At 33.1% G+C, this 26854-nt stretch overlaps 1 protein-coding gene across 1 annotated transcript in view; it reads left to right on the forward strand.

The window, feature by feature from the left end:
- Window positions 1-520: 520 nt before the first annotated feature.
- Window positions 521-26854, forward strand: part of LOC131849769 (laminin subunit alpha-like) — a 38721-nt gene continuing 12387 nt past the window's right edge. Inside the window, exons 1-5 of the mRNA XM_059199887.1 lie at window positions 521-629; window positions 22875-22934; window positions 24306-24428; window positions 26200-26310; window positions 26634-26771. Of these exons, the coding sequence (XP_059055870.1) occupies window positions 575-629; window positions 22875-22934; window positions 24306-24428; window positions 26200-26310; window positions 26634-26771 (487 nt within the window). The 5' untranslated portion in view covers window positions 521-574. The remainder of the gene's footprint in view (window positions 630-22874; window positions 22935-24305; window positions 24429-26199; window positions 26311-26633; window positions 26772-26854) is intronic.

Genomic DNA, 26854 nt, shown 5'->3' on the forward strand with positions numbered 1-26854 from the left:
CCCGGGCTAATTAGAAGAGCTTCAATTGGAATGTCTAAGACATCCACCGTACTTTCCGGACCTTGCTCCAACAGATTACCATTTTTTTCGAAATTTCGATAACTTCTTGCAAGCGAAAAAATTCAACTCCGATGGAGCAGTCCAAAGTGCCTTCAAAGATTTTACTGATTCCCGTCCGAATGGGTTTTTTAGTAAAGGGATCAATGAACTGCCTATGACATTACCAATGTGCATACATACATAGCAATGGTACATACTTTGATTAAATAAATATATTATATTTTGAAAAAAATTGACTTTATGTTTAATGTACTCCCTTACAAAACGCCAATTTCATATGTTAGGACCTAATATATTAACAATGAGTTGATAATATTTATGTTCAACTTTAATAATAAGGCATTTCGGATCTTACATCTTTGCCATAAAAAACAAAAGAAAAAAGTCTTTAAAAAGTTGTGGCGGAGTTTGATACATATTCTAGAGATGTACGTGAGAATTTATGATCAGTCGTGACTTGACCGCAGTCTTGTGTGGTCGTACGCGGTTCTAAGTGTTAGTGTACGTTTGTGAAATGCGGTGGGTTTTGTTAATTAGTTTCTCGTTGACCACTACGTGTTACGGGAATGGTGAGTATATTATATATATTTATAATTATAAACATTGGAATTTATTTACATATAATTATTGCAAGGATTAAAAGATTAACTTATATTAATTGTGAATAGAGCTGAAAATTTCATCACCCCAATATTTTCTAAGAAACTAACATTCAGAATAGTTTTAAATGAGAATTATCATTGGAGTGTATCTGGCAAGTGTTTTTAATACCTAATTCTATAGCGGTAGCTAATATTTCTTTTTAAACACAATATTTCTTTTTATATTAATTAATGAGGTAGATTTTACAAAAGTCGTCTTTGTGGGGGTAAGCTGTATCAGTTGTAAGGGCATGGCAGTGAAATTACTGAAGCATGGACTTTTTAGCCAGTAATGGCAGTGCAAGAGGTGTACCCACTATGACCAGCATAATGACGATGTGATATCGGTTCAGTTCATGTCTATAGATGACTAGCTGTCAGTTTCACCTGCATGAAATATAAACCCTATGAATTTTTCTCATGTATGAGCTATTGTAAAGTTTAATTAAAATCCATTCAGTAGTTTTTATGTGAAAGCATAACAAACATACGTCCATTCATCCACACGCACAAACTTCAAATTTTTCACATAATGGAATGGTGTCACCAGTGGAGGATGATAAGATGGACATGAGGTCAGGTGAGTTAGGCCATCGTAGCAAATTTACCACGATAGTTTCTATGGGAAACCGCGTGGAGGTCAACCTGATATAGTACATTGTTTTTTTTTTATGGATGATAATGGAATGATGTACCTGCCTGTGCTAACGGTTTTCGCTGGCGGGGCACCAGTGGAGGATGATAGGATGAACATGAAGTCAGATTAGTTAGCCCAACGTGATAAATTCACCGGGAATGTATCACGATGGTTTCCAGGGGGAACCGCGTGGAGGTCGATCTGACATGGTACATTGCTAGCAATGGGATCATTAGTCCACATTACTAACAATACCCTTCCCTTCACGTTTGATGGTTGTCACTCACCATTAGGTCGGCCGTTAGAATATTTATCTACCAAAAAACCCCTCAAGGCTATAAATTCTAGGGATAAGTAGCATTATCAACTATCCACGTTGTAGTGAACATAGACATTGGTATGTTCGCTCTTTATTAATAACTAGCTGTTCCCGCGACTTCGTCCGCGTGGAATTTAAATTATCTAAAGTATCCTAAGTTACTCGTAATTACATCAGCTACCTGCCAAAACAGGTCCCGTCAAAATCGGTCCAGCCATTTCAGAGATTAGCCGGAACAAACATTATAAAAAGTTTTATTTTGCCGTATGTACCGTATTTATATTCATATGCATGTAGTAAAAAACGGTTATTTTATCCAATTTTATTTATATGTATAGATATTTGAATCTAAACTGGCTTACGCAATCTTTTGTGACTTCTATTATCGGTATATTCATCACCGGCGAATTAGTTACAAATGTAAATTAACATAAAGCTTTTGTTATCTACGAGATTCAAACAGACGACCTTTGATAGTTATACCGTCTTAAACAAAATCTACTCCAAACACTCGAGAAAAACCCACTTTTTGTAACCAATCGTTCAAATAAAAATAGTTATAAAATCGCCGTGTTAAGGATTGAGTTCTGAAGTAACAAACATAATTAATGTTAAATAGGCGGAAGAGGTCTCAATTTAGGTGAAATTGAGACCTCTTCCGCCTATTTTGGAGTCGGTTCAAAACTATAAGTCAACTTTTAAACAAAATTTACATGTAACCTACCTGCTAAATGATAAAAAAAGAAATGTATTTTTACATTTAAAAAATATTTTTTAGTATTTTTCTTTATTTTTTAAATATGTTTCAAATACATTTGAAACAACAGTGCGTATTGTATGTATTTTTGCGTGTATAAATTAAACAAACACTTACATATTATTTTCCACTTCGGTCGATCGACGTCCTATTGAAACGGGAATCGAAATTACGACGGCCTGAGCCGAGGTTCCCAATGGCTTGGGATTCCCAAGTGGTGCCTTCAAATTAAAGTCAGGTAGGCATAATCGTCAAGGAGTTGGCCTTCAGCCGCTCCATAAGTCCTTCCGCGGGTTTGGACTGTCATATGCACTCGCCCCGTATCGTCCGGTGAAGATGTAAAAGCAAGCTGCGGCCAAGAGCTTAGAGTAGTTTGTTTGTGTTAGTAATTACCTTTTTAATTACAACGAAATCAAATCCTCGGAACGGTGAGGTCGCTCCGAGAAGCCTGCGAAGACACCAGGAGACTTCTGCGCTTCTGGGAGGAGCTTGGCTGGCTACGCTAGTAGCCTGGCTCTACACGCACAACGGCCCGAATGAGAGGCCAATTGCGGAAAATGGAGTCCAAGCTACACTACACACTACACTACTACCTTTTGAATTCGCTTTACATAGTATAAAACAAAGTGACCGCCGTTGTCTGTTCGCGTGTATCTACTTAATTACGCAAGCGTGCAGTTTTCAGCAATAGATAGAGTGATTAAAGAAGAATGTTTACAGGTATAATATGTGCGTGTTATAGTATAGAACTAGCAGGGATATTCAAAGATTTGTACTGCATCTGTTCGAAACCTGGACGGATTGTTAGTAATACATAAAAAGATTGATTAATTTAAGGTTTCTTCACTCCAGGTGTCTCAGGCGTCCATAGGCTACGGTAACCATTTACTATGAAATGGGCCATATGCTGGTTTGCCAACATCGTAGCATAAAAAAAGGTTGAAATTTTGCACTAAATCTACGTGCAATAGTGCATTCAATATACATTTTAAAAATATATAAAAACAACCTATGACAGCAACAAAAACTAAGTTGCTCTGGTGACAGAGCGCAGTAGTTATAATTGTTTTCAATTTCCTTAAAACATTTATACATTTTTCACTTCTTACATGAAAATAATAATTATTATTATCATTTATACATATTTTCTTTCCTATTTATTTGTAGTATTCATATATTTCAAATTAAACTATAATATCTCTGTATTTATAAAGTTCTGGTAGATACTCTAACTGTAATTCCTACTTTCAACTTCCTTTATTTATTTTCCCTAGCTGAAAATCAGTGTTTTGCTCCATGAGCGATTCTCGACACTGATCTTCCGTCCAATTAAAACGGAGATCGATATTACGACGGCCTGAGCCGAGGTTCGAACCCCTCAGACTAATCGTATTTGTCAGGCGGGAGTTAGCTTTCAGCCGCTCCATAAGTCCTTCCGCGGGTTTGGAGTGCCGTCTGCACTCGCCACCTATCGTCCCAGCTAAAAGGCCAGCTGCGGCCAACGGTATTAGAGTACTCCGAAAAGAGAAAACTGAGCTATGTACCAGTTTCGTGCAGCTATAGCGCACACATGCAGGTTTACCCTTACTCATCCGTCATACTCGTGAACGAGTGCTGCTTGTAGGGACTGGTCTGCTCTTATCACTACGACTGATTTAATCTTTTTGTGTTTTTATATTTGTGCCTAAATAAATTAGTGCTGGTTGGTAGTTTGTATTCACACGTTTCGACTTGTAAAATGTGAACTTACAAGGATTGTTTGAAAGAGCAACACACAATATTCTTGTTTATTCTTTTTGTGAAGAGACAGCTTTCCGAATAAGCGGTAGATTTAAAAAAAAATGTTGACTATTCAAAAGTGCTTAAATTAATTTTATTTGAATAAATGATTTTTTATTCTATTCTATTCTATTCTACTGGATTGTTACTTGTCATGTAATGTTATAATTGTTGGTCAAACAGGCTCCTATTTCTCTGGTATTGAGTCTACACAACGGTGTAGTTAGACGCTTTCCAGATCTGGATATATTTACTAGTAGTTTGCTGGAGTTTCTTATGGTGGCAGTAGATTATTTTATGTAATACTAGCTACTCGCCCCGGCTTCGCACGGGTGTATATGTATTATACATATAAACATTCCTCTTGAATCACTCTATCTATTAAAAAAACCGCTTCAAAATCCGTTGCGTAGTTTTAAAGATTTAAGCAAACATAAGGAAGGACAGACAGCGACAGCGACTTTGTTTTTTACTAGAGTTGCCAACCGTCCTGTTTTCGCAGGACTTGTCCTAGTTTTTGAAGTGTCCTGGAAAGTCCTGAATAATCATTTGGCAGCGTACTATGTTTTTAAAATGCATATTTTAAAAACATAGCGCCTCTTAATTACTGATTGTCAACAGTATAATATTATCAAATACTTTTTATTAAAAACCTAATTATATTCATTACTTGAATTTTACTACATCTTAATATAACTATTGCAAGAATATTACTGCGTTCTGTTTTTAAACTGGATAGTCCTGGTTATTTGAACTTGCAATACTGGTTTTTTTAATTTGGGCTTGGCAACCCTATTTTATACTATGTAATGATGTAAAATTAACATTTTTTTCGTTGTGTAATTAGTGTATTAGTATCTAGTGTTTATATGTATACAATCTTCCTAAGTGGGCATATCTATTCTATTTTTATCCATAAAGTGTTTGTATGTCATTGCAGGTGACTGTACAAGTATTCCCAAAGTCTAGACATTAGACATATAAATAACATTTAATTGTCTGTCTGTCCGTCTGTGATTTAAACGCAATTATTCGCGGTTCTTTTAATCTGTAATGCCAATTAATCTGTCTGTCGAGATTATTCTCGGAAACGAATGTCACATCCCATCTAATTATATCTGGTTGTCACATTGGATACCATGACAAGTATGAACCCATCATCATCTGCTTCTTCCTTATCCCATTTATTTGGGGTCGGCGTTATATGGTTTTCTCTTCATTCATGCCTGTTCGCAGTCATCTCGTTATTTACTTTTCTAACCATATCATCTTTCACATATTCATATGTAACACCTTCCTTAAAATATTAACTTCGTTCCTAGGCACTTTATGCCCATACCACGACGGCCTCGGTGTTCTAGCGGTTTAGCAAACAGCTTTACTTAGGATAGCCGCGGGTTCGATTCCTCGTACGGTAAAAACATTTATACTTTACAATAATATAGCAGCTATATTATTGTAAACTATTATTAAAATTTATTTAGTAGTTTTTGTGTGAGAGAGTAAAAAATGTCTGTCTATCTATCTATGAATCCAGACTCACAGACTTCCACGTTTATAATATTATTAAGATGTATTTTTATGTACAAAAAGAACGTATTTTTATTAGTTCTAAAATTAGCCCTCCTGTTATGTATGTTTGTATGGACATATTATGTAGGGTGCAAGGAGGACGTGACTTAGAGACCAGTGGATACTGCCTCTATTGTTAATTCAGCATACCCGACATTTATTTTATAACTAGCTGTTGAATTTAACTTTATTTTTCTAAAATAAAAATAGTCTAAGTTTCTCTTTATTACATCAGCTATTTACCAAAAAAAGTCCCGTCAAAATCGGTCCAGCCATTTCAGAGATAAGTCGGAACAAACAGACAAACAGGCAGACAGATAAAAATTGTAAAAACATGTTATTTTAGTTTATGTACCGTATTTATATTCATATGCATGTAGTAAAATACGGTTTTTTGAACATTACAAAAAAGACACTCCAATTTTATTTAAATTTATAGATAATGCACAATTATTTACACTGCAACCAAATATACGAACCAAGTGTAATCTGACATTGAGGGTGACGCAGCTGGAGTCGAGTCATAACGCGAGTTTCAAGGTGTTTGTGGCCCGGGTCCCCACCAACATGCTGCCCACCTTCATGTAGGACTACTGGCCGTATAATAATATATCAGACTAATACATTAGACAATTTTAATATATCAATATATTAACATTAATAGTTTTATAATATTAACTAGCTTTTGCCCGCGGCTTCGGTCGCGTTAATTTATCCCCTTAGTGGTGGAATTTATCAAAATCCTTTCTTGGGGGATGCCTACGTCATAGTAGCTTTATGCATGCAAAGTCTCAGCTCGATCGGTTTAAAATTAACAAAGTTTCATACAAACTTTCAACCCCTATTTTATCCTTTTTGGGGGTAGAATTAATCAAAATCCTTTCTTAGTGAATGCCTACGTCATAACATCTACCTGCATGCCAAATTTCAGCCCGATCCGTCCAGTGGTTTGGGCTGTGCGTTGATAGATCACTATATCAGTCAGTCAGTCACCTTTGAGTTATATATATTATTATGTTAGTCTATAAGGTAAGTATTTATAATATGGGCCTAGTAGCCTGATTTAAATAAATTAAAAAACAACATAGCTTAATAGCACGATATACCTTACATAGGAAGCTGCTTGGTGATAGAAATTCCCTCGACTTTGCACAAAGTCTATATCGGTAAGAATTGTTGATAGTAACTAATGATATTATCAACGTTAGCTACAAGAGTGACCACTTTTTTTTCTCCAATGACGCAAATGGTCAAATGAAAACAATAATGTAACCACAAGTGATATTCAAATGTTTAATCATACGATTATGTACGACAATGCCGGGGAAATCTGTTTAAATTATTTATACAAAATAATATATATCGAAATTTGTATGTTCCAAGTATGAAATACTCTTTATTGACTTTTATAAATACCAACGATATGAATAAATAATAGAAAAACTATGTATAATAGGAATAAGACGACTCAATTGACCAAACTATCAATAATAGACTACCTATATATATATATAAAATTTAATATGGATGGTACAATTTTGTTCGTCTGTCACTTCATATTATATTTAAGATATTAACTAGTCCCTAATGCTCTTTATTTCATAATTCGAATAGTATTAATAAACTGCTTATATAGTTTATACATTAACTAATTTGATTATTTTATTTTCTAATAAACAATAAAAATTTACATTATCGTACTATATATACATAACTTAATTACACAACAAAGAACCTACAATTAAAAACCTTAAAAATATAATATAATAACTAAAATATATTATTAAAAGGAGTCCCTATAGGCAGCGTTTTCCCCTTTGAATATCAATATATATACTAGCTGTCCCAGCAAACGTTGTTTTACCTAAAAATAAAAAAAAAATTAGGGTTGGACTACCCCTAACATTTAGGGGGATGAAAAATAGATGTTGGCCGATTCTCAGACCTACTCAATACGCTCACAAAATTTCATGAGAATCGGTCAAACCGTTTGAGGAGTATGGGAACGAAAACTGTGACACGAGAATTTTATATATAAGATTGTTTCAATTGTAAGTTTTGTTAGCCTCTAGATAAGGAAAAATACCTGTTTCCCGTCTATTGTACGAGTGAGTGGCATATTGGGCATTACAAACCGATTGCCAGAAAGAGGAAAAAAAAAGTGTTTACAACATGTACTAGACGTCTCAATATACAATGACTATTTATCAGCTGTTTGCCGTACTTCTTTGTATAAAATATCAGTATTCCTACATTTCCAATAAATATAAAATTAAAAATAATTGTGGCCTTTGATTTGACGGCTAACAGCAATGGTCTAGTGGTTGACATACCATCATATTTCAAGCTTCGCACGCTACAAACATTTGTACCCCAACATAAAGGGTAGGCCAATTATAGGTAGTCACTTTGTAAAGAAAAGATGTTAATTTAAAGTTACAAACAGACATTTCAAATTAATTAATTAATTTATTTGAGGCAACTTAATATTATTATATAACAGTATTGGCCCATATTATATATACGTTAAGGACTGAAATATATAGAAAATAATAAAACACTGACTTTGACCACAATCCCGGTAGTGGCGGTATGCAATTCTTCGGTTAGTCTTTTCTCATAAAGGTATATGTACGTATATACGTTTATGTATATGTAGATTTATGAATAGATTAGGATAACTTATATTTTGTATTAAACTGGTATCCAAACGCTTCAGGGCATTTATTTGCGTAGTCAAGTCTATGCTTAAAAATTGAAATGTAATGTCACGAGACGTAAGATCACACGACGGCTTCTACGATGGTAGTTCCGTACAATAGCCTCATTCAAACAAACAAATTTCTTAAGGTTGGTATATTAATATGGTTTAGTGGTGGCCCAATGGTCGAAATTCGATCATAATTAATTTAAATTGTAAGTTTGAACATTATTAAGGTTCTATTGCTAAGAACTACATATACTGCTCTGCAACTGTATCAAAAATATGGTTTGAGTATGTTTTTTTTATTGATTTATGTTTTTTATTTTGCATAATTAAAAAAAATTAACATTCTTCACTATTTCTCTATGTAAACTATAAGTGTCCGAAATTTAAAATTTCGTTCGCGCAATTTTCGTAAATTGGGGTACAAAGTTTTTGTTTCACGTATTAATTTAATGATAACTAAACATCTTGATTAAACAATGGATTTCTAAACGAGTATTAGATACTTAGGTAAGATTAAGTAGTTATCTTTGGTCTTAGGATATAAAAAAACCTAGATTATGTATATCGTTTTGCGCACGCAAAGTTGTCTAACAATTCATTTGCAATAACCTTGTTGTTCCAGTGTGGGAACTGCGGTCCATTTTCCTTATAATTTATGGTTGTCAACGATATATTTTCATTATCCTATCCTCATTTATTACCAGATCTATAAACTATAACAATAATCTATACATACAAATAAAATTGGAGTGTCTATTTCCAATGATATAAATACACCAAAAACTGTTTTCCAAAGTTTGTTTGTTCCGCCTAATCTCTGAAATGGCTAGACCGATTTTTACGGGACTTTTATTGGCAGGTAGATGATGCACGCGGACAAAGTTGCGGGAATAGCTAGTATAAAATAAACCTAATGGTGAGAGTAATTGGCAACCCTATTGTTGTGATAATCACGTCATTACAAAGGTGATGAGATAGGATAGCTATTTTTAAACCCGGATAAGCAGGTGGGTGCTGGCGACAACCCTTCTTACGCAACTGTGCTTTTTATACTTTCAATAGTCTAGTCGCAATAACACCTTTATTATCCTCAATTAGTAGCAGACATTATTTTTATCATACATCATCAAAAACAATGACTAACGGTCGGAAATTGATCGCTAATAGGAAGGTTGTAACGCTTCTCGTAGGTCAGGTTTAAGGAATATTTGTGATTTCACACATGCTTATGGTAGTTGAATTAAACAAAGTGATATAAACCACTAGCTGTGTCCGCGACTTCGTTCGCGTGGTTATCAAAAACTCTGTCGAAATTATCTTTTAATTATCCCCGTTATCGCAACATTTGCACTGATGCTTCACTTATGTTGGTCGTAGCGTAATGTTATATATCTGAAATCTGAAATAAAATATCTCTCTAATATGCCACATCATGGCCATAGCACGGTACATCTATGTACATGTGAACCCAGTACCGCTGAGGCCATGTATGCGCGGTAAGCCAACCAGTAAATGTTATCATTAATACGGGTAGTTGTTGCTTAGATTTTGTTAATACACCGTCTGCATTATATATACCTTCTTTTGTATTTCCACTAATATTTAATTTTGTATAAGTTTATGATTTTAGTTCTCACGTTAATGTGAATTATTTATAATTCTTAATGAGAATAAATATCTAAAACCTAAAAATCCTTCCTCGGTGAATGAACTAAACAAAACGTCGTTGTCTAGTTGGAATTTTTCTAATTCTACTCAAAAATTGTAAACTGATTACCCATGAGCCGAGTGCGGGTGGAATTCTGTAACACAGGTTTTGCTAGCACAGATTCCGTTCCATTCTCTTATATTGTTATATTTATAGGATGTTCATTGTTGAAACAATTTTGTGAATACTTATAATGGAATGGAATCAATAAATATTATTATAAAAAAATGTTTATTTTTATAATAAAATTTACTCTACTAATTTAAATTGAAAATTTTCTTACAACAGTAAGAAATTTTCAATATAAGTATTCACAAAATTGTTTCAATTTTCAGTAGTTCCAGACATTAGCACGTTCAAATAAACAAGCTCTTCAGCTTTATATTGGTAAAAATAAACAATATTGCTATATATGTTATGTTTTTCTTTCTATCTTCATAAGGGTACTTATGAAGAAGAAAGAAAGGTAAAATAAGGTAAAATTAGCCGGTCAATACTGGGTTCTGAGTCTGAATATCGTTTGCTCAATACAATAATAAATAGTTCAGTTGAGTTTCTTGCCAGTTCTTCTCAATTGAATCTGTATACTGAACTGGACGGTAGGGAAAAATATGTATATAAAAAAATTGACGTACATATGCGGCTAAAATGTCCTAAATGAATAAGTGATATTGGATTTGAAAAATTAGGAAAAATTTTTGAAAGTAGGCTTTAAAATAAAAATCATAGAGTGTACTTCTTAAAATGTTTAATTATATAATACAGTGTTGTGTTAAGGGTTGTGTAGTAATAGGTTTTTCTTAGGTTATTTTAAACAATCACTGTCATCATGACTAATTGTTTTGAACCAACTGGAAAAGATAAAATAGAATAATATGGCACCTATGCAAATAATATCCAACAATTTAGTATATTAGAACCACAATCACTTCATCTATAATAAATAACATGCATTTATTTTAATCATCCAGATAATTGCAGGACGCTAGGATATCGCTAAACATAATTACTTACCTTGGAAATACCCATATATTATGAATTATTGAACATGCAAAGTAGAGCTCGAATTTGTCCACGACGATTTCAAACTGACAAACTGCAAGAGGTCTACAACAATTTTCTTTCTACTGTTCTTCCTTATTACTACATTGTCTCTTTCTTAATTAAATATTATATTATTGTATATTTATTTTATTTCTATATTCTATAGAATATATATGCTTATAATATGTGTAAAGATTTGATATATTACTATTATTATTTATGTTTATTTCATTCTATTCATGCGCCATCCACCACCACTTGTCTTTTATCCTCATGCAAAGATTGTCTAGAAGAGATCGCTTAAGCGATTAGACCACTATTGTCCATATCGATGATTTAATTCCAAAGGGACCAACGCAAAATAAAGTGACATTAATTTTTCTTCAAAAATGGTTATAATTTTTATATTGAAAAAAGACACTTTGATTTCTAGAGCCAACACATAGATATATCACTTATAGATTCGTAAAAAAAGCAAAAATATCATAGTAAAAATTTCGATGAGCTCTCCTGTAAAATTTTTTGCGTTTGCGTTACCGTCTTGTGGCTCTTTGATATTTAATAAGCGATATGTCTGTATTCTCTATATTTTTTTAAGGTGCAAGAAAGAGTAATAAATAAACACTTTTATTCTGGTGAGCAAGTTGACTCTATATTCACAGATTTTAGTAAGGCATATGACCGATAAAAGATACAAAAGCGAGCATATTTTTTTAATGGATGATGCATCGGCTTGCGCTAACGGTTTACAATGGCGAGGCACCAGTTGGCACCAGAGGTATCTCCCTAGTTGGAACTAGATGGCGCTGTTTGAGAAGTTTATCGTTATTTAATTACTTATTTTAGTTAATATGAAAACATAATGTAAATGAAATTAAATGATTAAAACTCTTTATTGTTCCTCTCCTAGAAAGAAAATAAATATATTAAAATATAGAGGTATTGGCAGCCTTATCGCTAATTAGCGATTTCTTCCAGGCAACTTTAGGATGGAGACGAGTGATTAGACTAAGTCTGGTCGAGGTATAACAATAAATTAGTTATTATAAGTATTATTAAATATATACAAATTACATATTATATACACGTACATATAACTACATTATAATTTTTAAATGTAATTGATTATTAATATAAGTCAACAATAATGTTTATACATGTTAATCTATGTAGAGTTTTAATTGCATTTATCAAAGCGGCATACGCGAAGGAAATCATTATGAGTATATCGAAGCATACGTCACGCCTTATCTAGGGTTATAGGTCGGCTTCATTCACGAATGCGTCGTTATCGGTGATGTCATATGAACACGAGCGCCGTCCTAATCAGTAGGCCCGAAACGGTGAACTGGTCGTTTTGCAGTTTCTTTTATTAAATTATTATGTATAATTATATATATACTAGCTGTCTCTGCGACTTCGTCCGCGTGGAACGTGGAACATTCTCTTTCTAAAATAAAAGTTGCCTAAGTTGTATGTAACGATGTAACTCCTTATTACATCAGCTACCTGCCAAAAATAGTCGCGTCAAAATCGGTCCAGCCGTTTCAGGGATTAGCTGGAACAAACAGGCAGACAAACTGACAAAAATTGTAAAAAATGTTATTTCGGTGTATGTACCGTATTTATATTCATATGCATGTAGTAAAAACGGTTATTTCAATATTACAAACGAACACTGCAATTTTATTTATATGTAAAGATATTGTTATACTTATATACTTATATGTTATTTATAACGCATTTAACAATATCTATTCGTATTCTATATAAAAATATATTTTCAAATCAAAACATAATATCAAATACTAGAATGGACAGTAAACAGTAGTTCCACTCCCGTCTGTGTTGTTGCTACATACAATACACAATCGACAATATTTGTACAATAGTTCAATAAGTCTAATCAAGGTTTATTCATTTCTATACGTTTTCAGTTCACTTATCTAATATTATACGTACAGGCCACAAAAAACTGACTTTAATCGCATTACTCAGGATAACTCCAAAACTACTGGTCAGATGTTGTTAAAATTTATAAGGGACCACTAGGAACAGGGGCGGATCTACCTAAGGGCTGTTTGGGCTGTAAGCCCAGGGCCCCTAGAATACAAAAGACCCCCAGTCCCCACTGAAATGATATTTAGAATATAAAAAAAATATCTGGAATGTTAAAAAACCTATCATAAGGTTGGCAATTCTGAGATCAATCAAACCCTGCAAGTGCGCGTCTATCGAAAGGAACGGGAACTTCTTGTCGCTTGTTTTTGGTTGGTGTATTTTTTTAGTTGAGTAATATAATTAGGCAGACCCCTAAGTAGATTAAGACCAGGGCTCCACAAATTCACGATCCGCCCCTGACTAGGAAAGCACCATTTTTAAATAATATCAAAATTGGTTCTCGTAGAATAAAGGTCTGAGGTTACATTAAAAATACAGAGGAATTGAGAACCGCCTCCTTTTTTTAAAGTTTATTGTTTATTATTCTAAAATATTTAATATCTTTGAAGCGGAGATAATATTGATTGTAATAAATGAGCATGAAATTATGTGGTTTCTGAGAATATTTATGAAAATTTGCATTATACTAGAACAGGGTAGGCGAACCAATGGCACGCGTGTAACTGACGGCACACAATATTTTGGGCACGTCGTCAATCATAAAACTGTTTGAAGAAACTGGCTCTTGCTATTTTAACAATATTTTCACCTACCTATGCCTGCGAGTCATTATTTTCAGAGATGAATAACATTAAAAACTCGGTTAGAAACCGTATGACAGATGAATCCAGTTCAGCATCCATTTTACTAAAAGTAACATTTTACAACCCTGATGTAAATTATTTGTCATTTAACCTGCAGCAACAGAAGTCACACTATTATTTGATGGCACGTCAATGACCCCATTAAACATTTTTTGGAAAAAATGGCAAGTTGATGCATAAAGGTGCTTACCCTGTACTAGAAGAACGTGACGTAGAGCTTTATCTAGCTAAATACGACTATACGGATAATAGTATATGGATTATGAATATCCGAATTAAATAAGTAAAAGGTTAGATAACAAATAATTTATGTCAGGCTTGTACGATGTTACTTTTAGCAAAATGCATGCTGAACTGGATTCATCTGTCAAACGGTTTCTAACCGAGTTTTTAATGTTATTCATCTCTGAAAATAATGACTCGCAGGCATAGGTAGGTGAAAATATTGTTAAAATATCATGAGCCAGCTTCTTCAAACAGTTTTATGATCGACGACGTGCCCAAAATATTGTATCGCGTGCCGTCAATGGCACGCGTGTCATTGGTTCGCCTACCCTGCTCTATACTGTGATGCTGAATAAATGATTATTATTTTAATTATTACATTGCCATAGTCTCCCTCGTGGAGACCTGCGGGATGATTACGCACGAGTGTTATAGAGCGTCACGTGATAACGTGATAAAAAAATATTATCGTACACTATACTAGCACTAGCTTTCCCAAACTTTTTGCGGTTAACCAATATGGTTATATATACCTACATGTTTATCGGAAGTTAGTGAGGAAGTGATACGATATTAAGCCGGCGACTCCCACAGATAAGCGGCTTGTTTGTCGGTACTTATTAGAATAATAATAATAAAGAAATAAATATCCCTGGACAATTAACAGCGCCATCTAGTTTCACGTTAAGCAGAGCTTGAGTTATGAGTACTGATATAATTACTTAGATTTTCGAAAAAAGGGTTGCAAGGTGTTGAAAGTAGATTGAAAGATTGTATGGAAGTATCGTCATTTTTAAAACTATGAGCTCAAATGTATTTTTAGGCTGTAGAAATATAAAATTTTATCTTTACAGGGGTTAAAGGTAAAATTTAAAAGTTCGAGCTGAAAAAACACTGATTTTACGGTGGTAAATGTAAAATGTATCACGTAAATGTAAAATATATCACGAAATATAATGCAGTTTTATATATTACTACAAGCTGTTACAATTACGACTTCGTCCGCGTGGAATTTAATTTAATTTAAAATAAAAGTAGTCTAAGTTCAGACAGGCAGACAGACAAAAATTGTAAATTATATTATTTTCGTGTATGTACCGTATTTATAGTCATATGCATGTAGGAAAAAATGGGTATTTTAATATTACAAACAGACACTCCAATTTTATTTATATGTATAGATTACGGTATTGCCAAATTGACGAATCGACATTGAGAATCGAATTCGACACCGGTATTTCCGATTCTTTTTGTAGCTAAGTAAAGAAATTTTGATCCTTATCTTGTGTATAATAATTGTCGTATTACGAAGGACATTTCTTTCTATTATTTTACTGTGTTCCCGTTATGACGAGGACGTAGACCGAGTAGGTCTGCTGCTAAGCGCACACCCCGCATAATAAATAGCATTACACTGGCGGCCAAGTAATACTAACGCGAACAAAAAAATAACATTCAATTTGAATTTGCATTTAATAATGTATGTATTTTGAAAATATGTACAAGCTCATTTTTTTTTTGTTTTTTTTATCCGTAATGGAAAGGCAAAGAGTCTAAGCCCATACAGCCGTGTACAAGCTCATTTAAAAAGATTAAGAGCTGAGTTTCATGTCAGTTCTTCTCGGCTCGAAAACTGAACTGACGGTTTCGACATTTCGATTTCGATCTACTCTAATGCTGTTGGCTAGCTGGCCTTTACAGCTTCGCCGGACGATAGGGGGCGAGTGCAGATAGCACTCCAAAAAATAACACTTAAAAAGTATCTTATATGTTAATTTAGGATTTAATCTGTCTGTGTACCAAATTTATTAGAATTCGACCTGTACTTTTCGCGTGATAGAGCAACACACAAACATCCTTATAAACTTTCGCTTAATACGGGCTAATCACAATAATAAAACATTACAAAACGATGTGTTATTAATTTTTATGTGATATTTATCAATTTTAATTAACAAATGGAACTGGTATAAGTGCGAATGTATTTTCTTGTTGACACTTCCTAGAAAGAAAATTGTATATCGTTATTTGGCCATAAGTGTATAAGGTTATACCAGATTTACCTGTTGGCAGTGAGGGCAATAGCCTTACTTGTCCTCGGGCGAGTAATATGCATATTGTACTGTATTTTATTATAATGTGTAGTTTTATTTTTAACTATATTTAGCACCTCACGACTCAGTACTATTATACACGGTTATATTTAGAAAAGCACTAGCTGTCCCCGCGGTTTCATTCACATGAAAATAGCCTATGTATTCTGATGTATAAGCTATATTACTGTGAAGTTTCATGAAATCTATTTAGTAGTTTTTGCGTGAAAGAGTAACAAACATCCACACATTCAACTATCTTTCGCCTTTATAATATTAGTAAGATAGGCAACGTTTCTAAATAGATAAAATGAAGTTTATTTGAATAAAGATTTTTTCATTCTTTCAATCGATAGGGAATTAACCACGATTGGTTTCAGTAACACCGCGTGGTCCCATTGAAAGAGTAGATAAGCTGGTAATAAAGTTACTATACTAATAGTAACTTTATCTCTCTATCTTCATTTATTATTACTAAATAATAAATGAAGATAGAGAGAGATGCTTTGTGGATGTTTATTTTTATTTTAGAAAAAGAATTCGTTATTCGTTAATATAGTTAAAGATGTGAGTGATTCAGAGGGTAGCAAAAGAAAATCTAAATATATATAACTCAAATCTATCAACGCACAGCCCAAACCACTAAACGGATCGGGCTGAAATATGGCATGCATGCATGTTATGACATAGGCATCCGTTAAGAAAGGATTTTGATAAATTCCACAAAAGCTAGTAGTAAATAAGTCTATATTAAGTTGCATTGATTGAACAGAGATTAAGTGCGTAGTGGTTTCTATGTTGATTGTCGCATGCCTAATCCTTGATGTTAACTAAATATAAGTAAATCAATATTTATTTAAAAGAGCAACACACAAGTTTCTTGCTTATTCTTCTTGTGATGAATCTGCATTCCGAATAAGCGGTAGAATAAAACTTGACTATTCAAAAGTGCTTATATTAAGTTTATTTGAATAAAGATTATTTCTATTTTTATTGTAAGAATACAAACAGTAAACACAAGTAGTAAACAGTATTTATTATTTAATAGAAGTGTATAAATAAAAAATATAATTATATTTAAACTTACAAGTCATTCCTTGTGTTAGTCTGCTTGTAAATGGTTACCATAGCCTATGGACGCCTGAGACACCAGGGGTGTCACGTGCGCGTTGCCAACCCTTAGAAACCTAATAATATTCTTGGAAAACCCCATGCTGTAGTCTCGTCAGAAAACCTTGGCAGGTAGTTAATTCCACAAACTAAGAGTACGCAGGAATAAGTTTCTTTAAGGAAGATTTTTTAAAATATTCTGTAAAATGGGAATACCCACATATTTAATCGAATCCTCGATCGATACAGACATTTGCATTTATGAGTATACTGGTTTGTATCTGTCTGTATTAACAAGGTAACACTATAAATAAAACTATACTTACAGTTGATAATCACTTTTCTTATATTTTCAACAGTATTTTACAAAATCTTTTCCATACGTCCATTCGTAACGCTTGCTGCAATCTTGATAATCTCATCGCCATTGTAGAATAGAAAAACTGGGAGGTAGCTCCCAGTTTTTAAATAGTCAATACACTTACTTTTACTTTAACAATACAATTAGATAAAATAGTTATTAAATATGATAAAGAAGAAATTATGAATAACTGTTGATGATATATGTATTATAATTTTATTGAATTGTAACCTGTGCCTGCGTTACCGGTTTACGCTGACAAGGAACTAATGGAATATGATAAGCGAGCATGAGGTCAGGTCAGTTAGCCCATCGTGACAAATATACCAGGAATATATCACCAAGGGGAATCGTGTGGAGGTTAACCTGACATGGTACCGTATATCATTGCTCGCGATCATCAACCCACATTATTAACAACTCACTTCTCCCTGTGTTTGGATATTAAAGTAACATTTACAATTGTCTAGTACACATAACACAAGCTCGAGTTAGCTTGAGGTTATTATCATATATTATTTTTATTAAAAGTTGATATTTTTAATTTTTTTTTGTTATCACAAAAATTTGCATCATATGATATTCTTACATTTGTAAAATAAAAATACACTTATATTTAAAACTATATACATATATGTAGTTGGTAATGAACAAGTGCATATTAATACTTCTCACGATTCAGAGAATATTAATCGATTACTTGGCCTTATAATGGCGATTTTTAGTTTTCGAGAGTTGGTTGTAAAGGTACAAATGTTGTAAAGAAAGTACTCTTCGTAAAGAAGTCCAGCGTTTCACTTCTTTATAAGCATTTTAATATTTACTTATGTAGGCCTCGCTCTTTCAGTCTTTCGCAAGCATTTTCTGGGCTAGCTAAAGAAAATATTTATGTCACAACCGTACCTAGTCTACCCTAATTTGAGGGGATTATGAAGAATTTGTTAAATCGAGCATATCGGTATATAAGGGTTATATATTACGGTTACAGGGTATTTTTTAAGGATGATAATGGAAGGCTAACGGTTTACACTGGCGGGGCACCAGTGGGGGTGATAAAATAAACATGAGGTCAGGTCAGTTAGCCCATCGTAACAAATTCGCCAAGAATTTATCACGATGGTTTCCAGGGGAACCACGTGGAGGTCAACCTGACGTAGTAAATTGCTAGCAATGGGGTCATCAGTCCACATTACTAACAATCCGTTTCCCCACATGATTACAGTGTATTAGGCAGATTTGTGCTAACATTTTTATCTGTGCATTGCGTTCCTAGTTTAATAAATTGTTTGTATGTTTGTATAGATATAATAGACTATCGAAGTTTGTAAACATAGTCACAATCGCGTGTCAATGTCGTTCGGAATATTTAGGCCTTGTTTACATTATTTTATTACGTATCAGGAAAATTAATCAATTGAATCCGGAACCAGCGTATTGGGATGCAGTGTTGTTAGAGCTCCCAATTTTATTGGAGCTTTTATGTAACTAGATGGGAAACCATCTGTTGGAAAATATAGAGACATGGTAAATTAGTATTCCGTAATGGCAACACTGTTATGTATAGAAGCGATACGTAAATATTATAAAACATATTCCAATACCCACAGCAGGTGCCACAAACAGGATTCAAATCAGTAAGCTGACAACCCTTATCACTTAGGGCTATCGTCGGTTAAATAGAAAAATGCCAGTATTCAAAATGTACAGTTTTGTCTTAGCTTGAAGACAAGCATTAAAAGTTTTAAAGTTTTTAAATGTATTTAAATTATATTTACTCTTTAAAGTTTTAAATTTACAAAGAAGTATTATATATCATTTTAAAAAGTATTAATTGTATTATAGTATTATATAGTATTTTAAAAGCGTGGGTTATTTAATTGACTTAAAAGGAGGGCAATTCTTGCTTCTAATTTTGAAAAATGATTTTTGAATTAATGAAAATAATATTTTAATAAAGGTGTTACATATGAATGTGGATGGTTATAAAGCTCGAGGAAGGGCGAGAAAGAGATGGATGGACTTAAAGCCAGAGGAATGCCGATGAGAAAATGAGTTGGATGGACTGTGTGAAAGATTATATGGTAAGAAAGGGAGTAAATAACGAGATGACTGCGAACATGGATAAATGGAAGAGAATAACATAAGCCGACCCATATTAATGGGATAATGAAGATGATTTTACTATCAATTCTTGTTGTTTTACTATTAATATTATTCTCCAATAAATACTTGACTGACGGAATACTGAAAAAAGGGGGAAACATTAAACAAATAATGCCCTATCACTATTATTTACTACGCAACGTTGTATTTGTTGTTGATTGCATATGAATGAGTATCATATCGAATAGAATACTCGTTAATTGTTCCAAGAAACGTATGTAGACTATGATTTCATAGTGTTAATTAGTTCACGATAAACAAGACTATTATGATGCAGTTGGAACTGTTGGAAATTGTCCAGTGATTACCTACGCCCAAGGACAGATCTAATTATGTAATCGTTACGGACTCCATAGTATATAGCTACGTACAATAGCCATTTTTTTTACTGTAAATATATTGACGACCTCGGTGGTGTAACTGTTTAGTACACAGCCTCACTTCCGATGGTCGCGGGTTCGATTCCTTGCACGTTACATATTTTTGTATTTATGAGTATGATTGTTTGTATCGATTTAGATATTTTCTATGTATATTATGTATGTATTTTAAAAAATCTATGTAATTACATCAGCTCTATAGTTCCCATAACACAAGCTTTGTTTAGCTTGGGACTAGTTTAGCCAAATAGGCGAATAGCAATATTCATAGTAAGATAGAACAATATATGTTTGGACAACTAGAGTTACTAATATTTTAATCATTTTTAATAATATTATAAACGCGAAAGTTAGTAAGTATGGATGTTTGTTACCTACTCTTTCATGCAAAAACTACTGAACGGATTTTTATAAAACTTTGCAGTAATGTAGCTTATGAATCAGAATAACACACAGGCAATATTTTTTATTGAAATTTAACGCAGGTGAAATTGCGAGCACAGCTAGTATTTGATTAAAAATAAAAAAAATCTGATAATCTTAAATTTAAGCGATATAGAAAGGTCATCTTTATTTTTTAAATCAACCACTTATTTAGAAAGTTGTCTCTTAAACCGAGCAAGAAACTTGTGTGTTACTCTTTCAAACAAATGTGGTAACTTTACATTTCTAAGTTGGAATGTGTGAATACAAAAAACAAATAGTTTATGACTTTACATTTTTAAGTTAAAATGTGTGAATGCAATATAATAATGAATTCTATTGTAACGTTTAATTATTGTGTTACAATTTCGACATCCTCGCCGACAATGCTATCTTCGACGAGTTCTCTAAACTATACAGCCAATTGTTTGTAGCTATTAATAACAACACAACTGCAATAATTGCGAAGGTTAAAGGGCAAATTGAGGATCGGTCGGGCGCGCTGAGACCGAATTGAATCCACTCACGTGACTTTCAATGACCGTTATCGGAAAATTGGCGGGAACGTCACTAATTGAAATGTCATGTAACTTTTTAAATTGGAATCGAAAACAAGTAGTAGGTAAAGATGGCTGTATAGGCTGAGTTCTTTTGCTTTTCCATGAGGGAAAAGCGAACTAAAAAAAAAAATAAGGAGTACCTCCATATTTTTTTTAATTCGCTTTTCTAATGCCTTATTATTATGGAGTTGGATTTTGTAAAATGTTGTCTATGGGTTTCCTTGTTCCCACAAATTTTAGTCGCCACCAGCTTTATAAAACGCCAAGAAATCAAACTAACTTTTTACTCGTTTATCAACATTGCACACTTACCTCGACATAAACATAATATGAAAATATAATTTTTCAAAATTAAAAGCTAGAATTGCCTCCTTTTATATAAGTCATTTAAATTAACCACGCCGCGGTGCCGTTTTAATCATTATATAATACTTTTAAAATGACATATAATACTTCTGTGCCAATTTAAAATTTAAAGGAAAAATAATTTAAATAAATTAAAAAAAAAACTTTAAATGCGTGTCTTATAAAAACTGTACATTTTGAATACTGCCATTTTTCTATTTAACCGACGATATCTGGTACATTTAGATCAATATGGACCGTGTTAGGATACGGAAACATAACAAAAATTTTGATTTAACAAATTGTCAATTTATAGTATTATTTATAACATTTATTTGTTTATTGTAATATTACATTCTATTCCCACCACTGCCCATCAACCACTTTCTGTTCTTACCTAATGTTTAGCTGGTAGGGAATACCATATGGCAAAAGGCTCGCAAAATTGTACAATTTTTAAAAGTGCAATAAAGAATAAATATATATACATATATTACAACACCATCACAGAATATTCAATCCGGTGTTGCAACTTAGTACAGTATACATATATATGTATACCTATTAATTTATTACACAACATATACATTATAAAAATTCAAGAAACTTTTGAATGGCTTCTATGATATTCCGACTACAATCAAAATTATCAATATCATTTCTGATATTGTTCATTATCCCTAAAACATATCTTATACATCAGAATAACGTTGTCTATCAACTATGTATATATATACATATAAGCTATATCACTGTAAAGTTGTAATTATAACTGTAATGACTGTTTGTACCAAAATAAATAAAAAAAAAAAACAACGCATAGGCTAAAATATCAAGTGGTCGAAGCCGCGGGTATAGCTAGTATTACATAGAATATAACGCTTATCGTTCAAATATTAGGTTATAATATAATACTGTTAATTAGATAGTAAGTAAATTAATTCAAATATTTTATACCTTCATACATTTCTATAAAAATATTGAGTAAGGATAAACTATTCAGGTTATCATTACTTAATATTTTTATAGAAATTGAGAGTTCGTTAATTATTTTATTAAAATAAATAATTTTATTAAATAATTTAAATTATTTTCTCTCAATTTCTATAATAACATTGAGTAAGGATATCCTAATTATTTTCACAGATGATCTGCTGAAATAACTAAATCCCCAACACTATATTCCTGTAAGATGTTAAAGGTATTATTTTTTATGTTGCAGTACTGAAATGTGCTTCCAACAGCGATGACCCTTTATGCCTACCGGACAAAGAAAAAAAAGGTGTGTACTTATTCCATTTTGTATGACGTATTGATTTATTGTTCGGATCTAGTTGATATCCGGCATTAGAGCATTATCACGAGAGTCATGATAACGTGATGTCCATAGTTCTGTTCATGTATATAAACAATTCTAAAATTCAACATTTTTTTTATTCATGTAGGACATTTTAGCCAATTATGAACGTCAAATTTTTTACATTATAATATATATCCAATTCGGTTCAGTATATAGATCCAATTGAGAAAAACTGGCAAGAAACTCAATTGATTTTTTTTTATAAGCCAGTTTATTTGCAATGTAAATTTATATAGTTGTCTATGTCTAACATTAAATGAAAATACCGTGCATGAACAACTATTGCCATGCACGCTCGTCGTTCAAGTAATCGTTTAGCGAGTAATAGGCTTGGCTCAGTATTGTGATTTAACAGATGTAAATGTATATACAGTGTTACCCTAGTAACAAGAATAGTAAATGCTGTGGGCCCTGCGCACATACCCCTTTCCTATTTGATATTATTTGTTTATTATGTGCACATAATACACAAATACTTATAAAAATAGTAGTTATGGTAAATGTATTTATGAATTATATGATTAACTAGCTGTTACCTGCTATTTCGACCTCGTAAAATATATCTTCCTTTTCTTTAATAAATAAGACTTCTAATATAAAAGTAGCCTAAGTTATGACATTCTCGTCTCGTCTCGTCAGAATCGGTCCAGCCGTTTCAGATATTACCAAGATCAGACGGACCAATAGTTTTTAAATATTTTTTTGGTATAAGTACCGTATATACTTTATATATGCATTTATTGGAAGGCTGTTAATTTGAAATTATTAACAGATATTTTATTTCATTGCATTGATGTCTATTACAAATATGAAAGCAAAAGTTCAAAAATAAATTTTATTTTTTAATTGTAGCAACTCAGAATCCAGTAAAATACCGGTCGTTGTAAGCGTTTTTTTTATTAAATCCAAACTTAATAACCGAATTCCGAAACCAAACCCAGAACCCATTACAAGTATTTGCTATCGTGGTTACGACTTACCACTGAATCGAGTAAAAGATTGGTCCTTTTTTAAGCATTTTTTTTATTAAACACAAACTTGATGACCGAATTCCGAAACCAAACCATGGACCCATTAAAATAATTTACTACAGGCCATATAGGCGACGGTTACCACTTATCATCAGATGGGGCGTCAGTGTGTTTACCATTCGAATTAAAAAAAAATGTTTTTCAGATAATCGAATAATTTGCTACAAGTCTATAGCATATAGACGACTTCTAATGGCAAATCGCCTATGTATGGGGCGTTAGTTTGTTTACCATTCGAATTTAAAATATATATGTTTTTCAGACAAATCAAGTGTTTACCAAGGTAATCAGTGCGCCCCGGGAACGTATTGGAAGACTGAATGTAACACGTGCATGTGCGAGCCGGGAGGTTTCGCCACCTGTACCAAAGTGGGATGCGATAATGGTGAGTTATGATAATTGGAATTCGTTTAAAATTATGGTGTATTTTTATAAAATACTAGCAGATCCCGCAAACTGTGTTTTGCTGTATAAATTGAAGCACTTAATAAATAGGGGTTGGTGGTAGAAGATTGAAGTTTTAGGGTTGTATGTATTTTTTAATACCACATAATAAAAATATGAAAGAAAAATAAAAAATATTTTTTTTGGGGTGAACCACCCTTTACACTTCGGGGTATAAAAATTAATAAACTCTCATACCTACTGAATATACATATAAAATTTCATCAAAATCGGTCAAGCCGTTTCGAAGGAGTAAACACGAAACCTGTGACACATGAAGTTCATATATTAGATGGTCTTAAGACTTAAAATATAAATATAGAATAGTTTATTTTACTTATGTTTACAATACATAATAAAAAAATGATGAAGAATAATGACAAAATAATGATGGATGTCATTCAGATAAAATATTTAGTAATAAAGTTGCGTTCGTTCAATATTCTCAACAGAATTAAAATACGAACGAGTAAATAGGAACGCCATTTTCTATTACTCTTACAATCGTACCACGGGAAACAAATACACTTAAATACTATGCAATAAAAACAAATAAATATTTCGGACCAATATACGATTAACGAAAAATGGTTCGCTATTAACCATTTTTCGTTAATCGTATAGTATACAAGCGAAATCTCTCAACAATCTTCTAAAAGATCTTGGCCTGTCTACAACTGCAATAAATTCTATACTAGAATGCGTATCTAAAAGCTAGACTAGCAGACTCCTACCAGATTTGGCTATACAGGGAGAGAAATGCGGAGAAGAGAGCGATGAAGGGGAGTATTGACGTATGTCAGCAAAAGACCCCAAAACCTACACCAAGTCACAAGTTCCGGGAACTGATCGGAGTTTACCTCTCTGCCCCATGATGGCCCTTCACCCGCACGCTGAATCCATATGTACAGAGTTTAAAGGCATAATATAAACGGGGTTTCATATCCAAGATAAATAATCCATGATAACTTGCTGTTACTCACGATTTCTGCTTTTTGTGATAACAGATAGCCCATCTCCGTCCTCGTAATACCTACCTAGTAACTTAACGTCAAATTTGATCAAGACTGTGATAATTGATGGCCTATGTCCATCCTCGTAGTAGTAGAATAAGTTTTTACGTCAAATTTCATCAATAATCACTCAGCCGTTTAGTCATATAAAGATTATAAGTAGACAGACACACTTTCGTGTTTATAGATTTAGTGTGAATGGCGAATATTGTCATAAATATATTAACAAATTGGAAAGCGTCGTGGCCTAGTGCTTTACTACCCTGAATTACGCTCAAGAGACCGTTAGGTCAAATCTAGTCAACACAAAATAATACTTTGTGTGTCAACTTATATTTTTGCCTGACTCTCCGGTGAAGGATATCAAAACTCCCGATATAAAACCAACTGAAAAACTGAATCCCAGAAACGACGGTAGAATGGATTGGCTTCAAATACAATGAGCGAAATTCCTAAAGTTAACCATAGAAATGACGATAGACTCGCCCCTGCCGCGTTCCATTCAAATACAACGAGCGAAATTCCAATCTCCGAAGATATGGATTCAAATATACCGAGCGAAATATGGGCATGTTAACCACAACATCAACACTTAACAATGCTTCTGATTACACCATCGTAGAAAAGAGTCCTGATGGTGTATTAAATAAAGCTAATTTTTAAATTACTTCATGATTGTACATATGTTTTTTATTCCAGAACGTTCTAGAGTTTGCGCTCCCGGCTCCCAATGGCTGAATGATTGCAATGGCAACTGCTGGTGTATAGACGGACAACCGAAATGTAGTAAACAATGCGATTCGTCTTTAGGTAAATTCATACTCAGTCTTTTTGTTAGACTAAAACTTGTCTGCGTGGGTACTGCGTGGTACTGCGTCAGTCTCGCCTATTTCAGCCGTCAAGCAGCTTGCTTGCAGTTTCGGTTGTAGGGTGGAGATTAGGCAGCGAAATATCAGAATACGGGGCATCTCATTCCTCTAGAATGAGTGGCATCACGGGTGTCACATGAAAATGTGATACCCGTACTTACCCTGAAAAAATCTTAAAATTACATAAAAAAATATAGAAAAGAAACCGAGTTAGTTATAATAATTACAAGCTTTATTATAAGACTAATAAGATTTATTTTCCAGATAGAAATAAGCATAAAGAGTTGGAACTACTGGATGGGGAGGAATGTGCTCCTGGTAGTTCATGGAACACAGAGTGCAATTCTTGTATCTGTTCACCGAAAGGGCAAGCGATGTGCACTCTGAACGCTTGTCAAAACGGTAAATATATTTTATTTCCTACAATTTCCTATTAAAATTACATTTAAAATAATTGCGAATAAAAAAGTGAAACCTTTCAGTGT

This window comes from Achroia grisella, unplaced genomic scaffold (assembly GCF_030625045.1).
Source record: "Achroia grisella isolate CSIRO2021 unplaced genomic scaffold, CSIRO_AGI_Agris_v1 utg660, whole genome shotgun sequence".
In the NCBI taxonomy this organism is placed as follows: domain Eukaryota; kingdom Metazoa; phylum Arthropoda; class Insecta; order Lepidoptera; family Pyralidae; genus Achroia; species Achroia grisella.